Genomic DNA, 11,201 nt, shown 5'->3' on the forward strand with positions numbered 1-11,201 from the left:
AATTAAATGAAGGTAATTTATTTGGATTTTCTTGAAAATAACTTTCCAATCATCATCAGCATTTAACACATTATCACTGCCTCTTCATCTGATCTCTTTACCGCATTTTAATTATTTGTTTTAATTATTTGAGCCATGGACCTTGTGCACATTCTTCAATGGGAGCAACATTAACATAGAACTTGAAAACTTGAACAAGTTGGATATCGGTTTCTGCTTAAACTTCTTGGTTTTTGTCGACAGGAAAGCATGAACTTTATAGACAATATATTACAAAAGACTGGTAATAAAAATTGTCTCCTTGACTCAGAGGTCCACACAAGGCATTTTAATTCGGCGGGGGGATGGTGCTCACACCTCCACATATTTAATCCCAGTTGTAGGAGACTGTTACGACCAAGTGCCCGCGTTGAACAGCATTCCACGGCTGCTCTGGGGGCAAGAACCCGTGTTGGCACATGGCCAGTTTAATATAGGCCTACATGTTTGCGTTTTTAGTCTTACATTATTCAACGAAGTTGATTTCATATTTTCTTGACCTCGTAGACGTATGCAAGACTCGAATGGTTATTTCTTCTGCCTGGAGTGCCAACGCGTAGCACGGAACGAGTCTGCTCTGATCAATAAAGTGTACGCGAGTGGAACACACGCTGTACGAATTCCTTGCACAGAAATTCACTGAGTGATAAAGAGAGGTAGGCTTCATAACGTCAAGTGCGTGTGAGCCTACAGGGAAGAATTTATTTCATTGCTGATGTCTTGCAATTGTGCATTTTGTATGTTTGGTTTTAGGGATTATAATAATTATGGGATTATATTTTTTTCTTTCATCTTAAATTAAGTTTGACGTTCCAGCTTCGAAAAGGATTTTGCTAAGATGAGATAATCAAATACAACTTCTGATTTGCTCAATCGACGAATTTTCTCCAGTGACGTCACAGTAACGAAGTTATGGATGGCCATTCGATCTGATATAATGACGTCAGAATAAGTAAGTCCTGGATGACTAATTGTTCTACATAACGACGTCAAAAACAAAAGTTATGGATGGCGAGGAAAGGGAAAACATCGGCCTAGATAACCAACCATACAGCTGGCCACAGTAGGGTATATACCCTTCACTGAATAAAATACAATACAATACAGAATCTAGGCCAAAGTACAAGCGTTGGACCTATGAGGTCATTCGGAGCTGAAACGGAAATTGACAGTAAAAAGATTTGAAAGGTTACAGGAGGAAAACGGTGTAGTTGCACTACGGATCAATTACTGGGAGAGGGTGGAAAGTAAGGTTGAAGAAAGAGAATAAGAGCCGAGGTACAGTAAAAACGAATGAAAGGGGGTTGCAGCTAGGGGTCGCAGGGACGTCGCAAAGAACCTTAAGTTATGCCTACAGTGGACTGCATGTAGTGTACTGACCGCATTAACCACCCCCCACCACCCGGAGAATTATGCATTTCGTTGCCTGCTCACCTCAACTTCCCGTAGCAAGATCGTGTTTTATATTTTCCAATCTTCGAACAATATTTCGAATAAAAATCCACAATTTATATAAATAAATTATAATAGTATGTATCAATATAACTGTGCATTGTTATTGCATAACAGCTTATCAAAACAATGTGAATTTCTTAGCAATATTTTGAATATTATTTGCCATTTTCCGTGTGACCAGTCTTTTGAAAGTATACAGGTACGAAGTAGTTGCCAATAAATGGCCCTTAATCTAAAAGTAATGCGACTGTGAATGAAAATCAGTGACTGGTCCACGCCATGCTAAGAGGAATTGTTGTCGTTGCATGCACGAGTCAGCTGTATCAACAGTTGGAGAATGCACCTAGACCCAGCAATGTTGAGTCCAGTCACACCTTGTTGAAAACGGGCAGGATACAACCATAAGGTTTTCTAGAACCAGCCCTTCACAGAATATCTAGCTACCTCGTACCGAAATGATAGCAGAGAGCCGAGGAACCAGACTCAAAAGGTTTTCGGGAGACAGACCCTTCAAGGATACAAGCTTAGATGATGAAGGTGCAATATGAGAGCGTGTGTCGTGTGTAAGTGCAACTTGCCCGTACTAGACTGTGTTGCACGCATTTCCCAGAAAGGCAGATTAATCATTGTCATGTGATAGTCGCCACATTACGGCGGCGTCAATCAGCTCTTTCTCGAAGGATGATAAGAACGTGGTCTGTGTGAGAGAAAAACTCTACAAGAAGAAGAAGAGTGTCGGCATGCAACATGACCAAAGTCCGTCGTCGTCGTAACCTTCCCGGCGTCTTTTTCTGTAGTCGCTGACTCGCTGAGTCACTGTCCGCCGAAACTTGTTGCTGAACCTGAACACCAGTTGGGTTTCGAGAACGAATCGATATATTCGTGACAGGGGCCGGACGTCAACGTGTCTCCTACGGGAGAAGTCGCGTTTGGCATTGAGCGTCATTTCTTGTTTGTTGAAATTGATAACGGGGGAAGGTTCGTGGCATCAAGTCCCGACCGTAGCAACGTTCAGTACCGTCTAAAAAGCACCTCAGTGGCGTGGCTGGGATGATCTTTGCTTGTCACTTCGGTGGCCGCGAGTTAGACTCTCAGGCATTCAATTGAGGGGTGAGAGATGTGTATTTGTGGTGATAGAAGTTCACTCTCGACGTGGTTCGGAAGTCACGCAAAGCCGTTGGTCCCGTTGCTGAATAACCACTAGTTCCATGCAACGTAAAAACACCATACAAACAAACAAAAAGTACCGCCTAAAAACACGAAAACAGACAGAACAGAAACATGTTCATTGCTCAGTACGATGGATGTTACTCACGGGGAAAATATGTGCGGATGTTCTACGTTGTCTTTTATCATAAAATGCGATTACAGGATGTCTCTAAACTCTGGACACAGGTCTCCGTAGTGGGTTAGTGTCGTCAGTACACCTCATGCGGTGCATTGTAGGCATTACTTAAGGTTCTTTGCAGCATCCCTTAGACCCCTATAGCTGCAACCCCCTTTCATTCCATTTACTGTACCTCCATTCATATTCTCTCCCATCTTACTGTCCTCCCTCTCGTGACATTTGATTCATATTGCAACTGCGAGGTTTTCCTCCCGTTACACTTTTCAGACTTTTTCATTGTACCGTCAATTTCGGTTTCAGCGCTGAATGTCCTTAGTTGCCCCAGTACTTGGCATGTAATACCAAAAGCCTATAAAACAATTAATCAAGCAATCATCTGGAAACAGGCAAAATGTATAATTAAAAAAACCTTTAACAACATTTTATTTAATTGAAATATCAATAAATAACACCGTCAATGTGATTTCCATCATTTTGTGATGAAAAGTTCGATGCGCTGTGCAAAAAAGTACCAGTTCAATCCCTTATTCTTTCGACGAACTCATATTCAATCTTTGAGACAAAAAAGAAAAAAAAAAACTTAGCATTAAGTACTAATATTTCCTATGTCCAGACTTCAGGGACATCTAATGATTCTTTTGTCTTTTTGTTCACCATTTAGTCATTATCAGTATTATTGTAAATGCAGCTTTTTATAGAAACCAATTGTGTATATAATAATTTAATAAGCTTTGTTTTTCAACTTGGTGATTAGGGTTAAATTATGCTAAAGATATTTTGTCCAATTTACATGTAAACATTGTTCAGTCTATTTTGGATTGTTACTGCTGTAATTTGTTTGTTTGTTAATTTTTGTTGAGTAGTTCTTGAAAAGATTGTTTATCCTGGTAGTTATCAGTGTTGGAATTACACTGTAACAGTTATAAGTTTCTGGAAATAGGATCAAGGTTTTTTGATGACTGACAGACCAGGAGAAGTCTTCGAAGTGTAAAGAACATTTCTTTGGAAATTCGTTTCTTTTGTATTGGATGTAGCTTAGAGTAACACAGATGTAAGTTTATTTCTTTACTGAAATTTGTATATATTCTGTTTAATGTTTGTGGTGTTTTGTAGTTATATCAAACTATAATCAATGCTTTGTTTGTTATGGAATTTCTATTTAACAGTTTTAGTAAGTTTGTATATTTTGTTGTTTTCAGTTTCTTGAACCTCGTCGCCTTGCACTACTAGCAAAGTACTCCTCATTGGTTCTCTGGTCTTGGAGTAATGACCAACTATAAGCCCTTACAGCAACGGTCAACTTAAGTTGTAGTGATAAGTGATTTAAAGCTTTAAGTTGCTTTAAAGTGTTTAGTGATGTCAACTTGAACTTTATATCAAATTTTAATAAAGTGTGACGTGAGTAACAGATCTGTGTCTTTTCTACATCTCATCCCTGTGGCTTTGAAGAAAACGGCAGCTACATTAGTTCAAGAAAATCTCGTGATTGAAAATGCAGGAATCTAGCGAAGTTGCTGGGTCTATAGTCAGTGAAGATTGTCTCGATGAAGTGATACAAGAGCAAATAAAAACTTTGAAAAATGCCCAAACTGCTGCTCTGTCTGCCGTGACCAAAAGAAGAAATGAGATCTTTAGACTAATGGATAATTGTGATAATCTTCACCTGGTGAAGTCTGAAGTGATTATTTTGTGCAAATTACGTGATAAATATGATGAAAGTTTTCAGCAATATGAGAAGCATTTAACAGATTCCAGTGAACGAAACACAGTAAATAAGAGGCATTCAGAAAATACAGCATCTATCGATCGTTTCATTACAGAAATGAATAATTGGGTCAAGGAAAGTGAATTGCAATTAACTGCAGACCTTGATAGAAAAAGTCTTTGTTCCTCATCCACTACCAGGACCAAGTCTAGCAGAACTAGTGTAAGATCTGCTCGCCTCAAAGAGAAAGCTAGACTAGCAGAATTGATGGCTCAACATGCTATGAGAGAAAAAACAAAAGTGATGGAAGAGCAAGAACTCAGACTTAAGCAGGAGAGGGAAGAACAAGAATTTAGACTTAGAAAAAAGAAAGAACAATTAGAATTAGAAACAAAAATTGCTATGTCTCAAGCAAGAGAAAGAGTTTATGCTGAAGCTGACAATATCTCGGATATCGTGCCAAAAGATACTCCTTCCCCGTTGAATCCAAATGTAGACCCGTTCCAACCACAACCTTCGGATATAACAGTAGATACTCCGCAGTTGAAAGCGAACGTTCCCTGTAGTTCTAGCCATTGTCGGTTCCCTGAGCCAAATCTTGATATGCAACTACAGTCCCAACAAGAGATGTTCCTGAAGACACAGCAACACATGACTGCAGCAATGTTGCTTCCAAGCATAGAAGTACCAAAATTTAAAGGTGATCCTATTGAGTTTGCCACTTTCATGATGGCATTTGATGCCAGAATTGCCCCAAATGCTTCGGGTGATGCTGACAAACTGTACTACTTGGATCAGCAACTTGAAGGGGAAGCCAAAGACTTGATAGGTGGATGCTTGTATATGAGTTCTTCAGAAGGATATACTTCAGCTAGGAGTTTGCTCAGTCAAGAGTATGGCGATCCCTACAAGGTGTCAATGGCATATATTAAGAAACTATTTCTTGGTCCTGCCACTGAAACACGAAGATCCTCATGGCTTGTATACATTTGCTTTATTCCTTATTAAGTGCAGACATGCCATGACCAACTTGTCACACATGGAAGTACTAAATCATCTTCCTAACCTTCAAGCAGTTGTTAAAAAACTTCCAACATACCTTCAGAACAAATGGTGTAGCCTGGCTGGACATTTGAGAAAAGGGAGGAGTTGATTTTGCAGATTTGGTTGAATTTGTTTATAAAAAGGCAAAGGCAGCAAACGACCCAACATTCAGCAAGTTTGCTTTTCAAAAAACAACTCTGGTAGCTTCAAACTCAGATGTTGTCAACAAAAGAACAAAAGTTCAAGCTTTGCTACCCAAGCAGAACTGAATCCAGAAAATAGAAAGACATCATTAGTGTCTGAGAAAGAGAAATCATGTCCGCTGTGTAAGAAAAACCATGATCTTGATGATTGTTGGAATTTTGCTAAGAAGACCTCTGAGAAAAAAAAAAATAGATTTCCTTAAGGAGAGAAGGTTGTGTTTTGGATGCTTTGGTCTCAACCATACCTCTAAAGGATGTATGAAAAGGAAGCAATGTAAGAGGCATCCCACATCATTGCATATCGAAGGATTCAAGCTACATAAAGACAATGATAGCTCGTCTAGAAAAGTAGCAAGTGAAATTATTGTTAGCACATGTACTACCAATCATGTCAGTGAAGTAAATACAATATTACAGGCTATTCTCCCTAGTAAAAGTATATCAGAAAGGAAAAAACCAAGTAGTTTTGGACACTTATGCCTTTTTTGATAATGGCAGCACTGGTTGTTTCATCACAGAGAGTTTACTAGAGCAGATTGGTGCATCTGGAACAGAGACATGTTTAAAAGCTCCAAACCATGCATGGCGTAACATTGTGAAACTTTGGTCCGGTTAATAATTTGTGTGTTACAGATATGGAAGGAAACAACACTATTGATTTGCCAAAAACCTTTACTCGTCAAGATATCCCAGTGAGTCATCAACAGATACCAAAACCAGAATTGCTCAAAAAGGTAGCCGGTCTGAGGAATATTGCAGATCTGATTCCTGATTATAGAGCAGATCTGGAGATTGGTTTGTTGATTGGCAGTAATTGCCCTAAAGCACTGCAACCATTAGAAGTGCTTCCAGCCAAGGGTCAAGATTCCTTTGCAGTTCTTTACCACCATGGATGGACTGTTAGTGGCCCTCTACATTTTAAATACTCTTCAGAGAAGAACAGTATTTCATGTCACCATGTCTTTCTTCAGGAAGTTGAAAGGGTAAAGGAGTGTATTCATCCTGCAGCTGTGGTCCATATGTTCGAAAGAGACTTTAGTGAGAAAGATGTTGGTAGGAGTTCCTGATGAGAAGGGTCTGTCACAAGAAGATCAACAGTTCCTCAAAGAAGTTGCATAAAACATTCAGTTTACCAATGGACACTACCAGCTTCCATTACCATTTAGAACCAATAAAGTTAACTTGGTAAACAATAGAGAACAGGCAGTGAAACGAGCACAATGGCAAAGAAGAAAAATGAAACTAAACCCAAAGTACCATGAAGATTATGTGGAATTTGTCAAGAAATTGGTGTCTGAAGGATATGCTTATAAGGTTCCGGAGGATCAGTCGTATGATGAACAGCCTGCATGGTATCTACCTCATCACGGTGTCTACCATCCAAAGAAGCCAAATAAGATTAGAGTAGTCTTTGACTGTAGTGCTAAATACCAGGGTAGTTCCCTTAATGACAATTTGATGCAAGGTCCTGATATGACTAATTCCCTTGTTGGAGTGCTCATCAGATTTTCGTCTAGAGAGGGTGGCCTTGATGGGTGACATAGAATCTATGTTTTACACGTGCATGGTCCCAAAAGTTCACATAAATACCTTAGATTCTTATGGTGGCCTGGTGGTGAAACTTGAAAGCGAAACTTACAGAGTATCGAATGGGTGTTCACATCTTTGGAGCAGTATCATCACCTAGCATCGCCAATTACGCTTGAGGCAGCAGCTGACCATGCAAAGGATAAGTATGGTCCAGATGTAGAATGCACCATTAAGACTAATTTTTATGTGGATGATTATTTAAAGTCTGTACCCTCAGAAGAGCAGGCATTAAGACTTGTGAAAGACGTTACGTCAGCATTGAAGGAACGAGGTTTTCGGCTGACAAAGTTTGTGAGTAACAGCAAGCTGGTGTTGAAATCAATCCCGCAAGAGGACCGTTCAAAAGATCTTCAAACTTGTGATCTTGACTATGATGAACTTCATGCAGAAAGAGCTCTTGGTCTTCAGTGGAATATTGAAAATGACTACTTTACTTTCTCCGCAAGCTTGGACCTAAAACCACTTACAAGGAGAGGTATTTTGTCAACAGTATGTTCCCTCTATGATCCTCTTGGTTTTGTGGCTCCTTTTCTTTTGCCAGCTAAGAGAATTCTTCGCGAAGTTTGTCAGGATAGCAGCTTGGGATGGATGATGTTATTCCCGAAAAATACCAGCAGCCCTGGAGAAGGTGGCTTGATGATTTACCAATCCTGGGTAACTTAAAGATTCCAAGATGTGTCAAGCCAAAGGAATTTGGTACAGTGACTTCCACACAGCTGCACATGTTTTCAGATGCTAGTAATGAAGGCTATGGTGCTGCAGCATACATAAGACTTTCCGATAGCAGTGGGAGGATTTCTACTGCTCTGCTGATGGGAAAGTCTAGAGTGTGTCCTGTAAAGGCAACAACCATACCCCGACTGGAATTGACTGCTGCAGTGGTGTCCATAAATCTAGCACAACACATTTTGAAAGAGCTGCAGATTGCAGTGGACCAGACATTCTATCACACAGATTCTACAACAGTTCTTCACTATATCTTTAGTGATAGAAAGAGGTTTCCTATATTTGTTGCAAATAGAGTGAAAGTAATTAAGGATTTCTCTGAAAATACACAGTGGAGATATGTTCAGAGTAAAGAGAATCCTGCTGATATTGCATCAAGAGGTTTCACAAGTCAGCAAATGCTGAACAGTAACATTTGGTTTGATGGCCCATATTTTCTTAGAGGACCAGAGGAGCTGTGGAAAAATGACATGCCTCAAGATGATGTTGAATTGGAAGGATCTACAAGTTTTGCAGTACATCCAGAAGATGAGGAGGGAAATGCTGTTGATAAGTTTCTTAAGTATTATTCTTCATGGCATCGGTTGAGGAAGGCTGTTGCAGTGTATCACCGTCTTTTTTTCATACTGAAATCTAAGAGACAAACTAGACTTAATGGTTCAATTACAGCAGATGAATTAGATGCTGCTGGAAAAGCAGTCATCAGATATATCCAAGAACAAGAAAACTTTTAGTAAGGAAGTGGCACTCTTACAAAAGAGCGAAGGGTCAAGGGGCCGAGGACTTTGTAGTAGCAGTAGCATTTATAAACTAGATCCCTTCATTGATCTGCAAGACAGGCTTCTTCGTGTTAATGGACGGCTCTCCAAAGCAGAAATTTCAGCTGACGAAAAGCATCCAATGATATTACCTAGAAAGAGCCATATTACCACTTTGATTATTCGTTACACACATGAAAAATTAGCTCATGCTGGACGCAACCATGTGATGGCAAAACTTAGAGAACTTTACTGGATTATCCGTACCAATGCAAGTGTCCGTCAGGTTCTACAAAGATGTGTCATTTGCAGAAAAATGAGAAACAAACCCTGTTCTTAACCAGAAGATGGCTGATTTACCATTGGAAAGAGTAATTCCAGCTGCTCCATTCACACACACAGGTGTTGACTTCTTTGGGCCACAGGAAGTCAAAGAAGGAAGGCAAATCAGGAAGAGGTACGGTGTATTGTTTACTTGCTTGTCTTCAAGAGCAATTCATATAGAGACAGCCAATTCCTTAGACACATCGTCCTTCATAAATGCTTTAAGAAGGTTTGTTGCTAGAAGAGGAAATGTAAGGAAGATTTGGTGTGACAATGGGACAAACTTTCATGGAGCCGAGAAGGAGTTGAGGAAGTCACTGCAAGAGATGAATGATGATCAGATCAGAGCTTTCCTCTCAAAAGAAAGCATCAGCTGGACCTTCAATCCCCCTACAGCTAGTCATATGGGAGGTGTGTGGGAACGTCAGATTAGAACTGTGAGAAAGGTCTTGACTCATCTCTTCAAAGAACATGCTGGACGACTGGATGATGAGAGTTACCGCACTCTTCTCACAGAGTTTGAGGCCTTATAGTGGAATGACCGTTCCTTTTGGACCACAGTCAGTGACAGTCCAGATGACTTACAACCACTCAGTCCAGCACAGCTTCTCACACAGAAATCAAGTGTTGTGATGCCACCACCTGGTGTTTTTCAGAAAGGAGATATGTATCTGAGACAGAGGTGGCGATATGTTCAATTCTTGGCTAACTTATTCTGGACTAGATGGCGAAGAGAATATTTATCAACATTACAAGAGAGACAGAAGTGGAACAAGGAAAAGCGGCACATTCAAGTTGGTGATATTGTCCTTGTAAAAGATGATAATCAGTTAAGGAGTAACTGGATGATGGGTCGTGTTATCAGCACTGAAAAGGACAGAACCGGTTTTGTACGAAGTGTAGTTTTGAAGACACAAACATCAGAGCTCCATCGACCCATTCAAAAGCTTGTTCTTCTCCTTGCAGTAGAGGAACAATGATTATAATAGTTATTTTTATTAGGATCAAAGGATTTGAGAGTATATTACATTTAATATAGATGTTATTTATATCACCTGCATTTATAGATATGATTGATTTTGATAAACAAATAATTTGTTTATAGGGCCGAGAATGTAAATGCAGCTTTTTATAGAAACCAATTGTGTATATAATAATTTAATAAGCTTTGTTTTTCAACTTGGTGATTAGGGTTAAATTATGCTAAAGATATTTTGTCCAATTTACATGTAAACATTGTTCAGTCTATTTTGGATTGTTACTGCTGTAATTTGTTTGTTTGTTAATTTTTGTTGAGTAGTTCTTGAAAAGATTGTTTATCCTGGTAGTTATCAGTGTTGGAATTACACTGTAACAGTTATAAGTTTCTGGAAATAGGATCAAGGTTTTTTGATGACTGACAGACCAGGAGAAGTCTTCGAAGTGTAAAGAACATTTCTTTGGAAATTCGTTTCTTTTGTATTGGATGTAGCTTAGAGTAACACAGATGTAAGTTTATTTCTTTACTGAAATTTGTATATATTCTGTTTAATGTTTGTGGTGTTTTGTAGTTATATCAAACTATAATCAATGCTTTGTTTGTTATGGAATTTCTATTTAACAGTTTTAGTAAGTTTGTATATTTTGTTGTTTTCAGTTTCTTGAACCTCGTCGCCTTGCACTACTAGCAAAGTACTCCTCATTGGTTCTCTGGTCTTGGAGTAATGACCAACTATAAGCCCTTACAGCAACGGTGGTCAACTTAAGTTGTAGTGATAAGTGATTTAAAGCTTTAAGTTGCTTTAAAGTGTTTAGTGATGTCAACTTGAACTTTATATCAAATTTTAATAAAGTGTGACGTGAGTAACAGATCTGTGTCTTTTCTACATCTCATCCCTGTGGCTTTGAAGAAAACGGCAGCTACAATTATTATTGCAACAATACACTCATCGCATAGAATAACCATAAGATTTATATAACGTTACCCTGGGAGAAGGCCGTGGTAAACCAGTCAGTCCGTTTAGACGACT

At 39.1% G+C, this 11,201-nt stretch overlaps 2 protein-coding genes across 2 annotated transcripts; both read left to right on the forward strand.

The window, feature by feature from the left end:
- Positions 1-1,726: 1,726 nt before the first annotated feature.
- On the forward strand, positions 1,727-5,485 carry LOC135197173 (uncharacterized; the record flags this gene model as incomplete). Its single annotated transcript, XM_064224159.1, is given in 2 exon segments — positions 1,727-2,604; positions 4,042-5,485. A coding segment is annotated over 1 exon segment (1,151 nt), but the record flags the coding sequence as incomplete, so codon positions are not given.
- Positions 5,486-8,106: 2,621 nt separating this feature from the next.
- Positions 8,107-8,844, forward strand: LOC135196641 (uncharacterized). Its single transcript, XM_064223482.1, has one exon. It carries the CDS (start codon positions 8,107-8,109, stop codon positions 8,842-8,844), a length of 738 nt encoding a protein of 245 aa, XP_064079552.1.
- Positions 8,845-11,201: the final 2,357 nt, after the last annotated feature.

This window comes from Macrobrachium nipponense, chromosome 18 (assembly GCF_015104395.2).
Source record: "Macrobrachium nipponense isolate FS-2020 chromosome 18, ASM1510439v2, whole genome shotgun sequence".
Lineage (NCBI taxonomy): Eukaryota > Metazoa > Arthropoda > Malacostraca > Decapoda > Palaemonidae > Macrobrachium > Macrobrachium nipponense.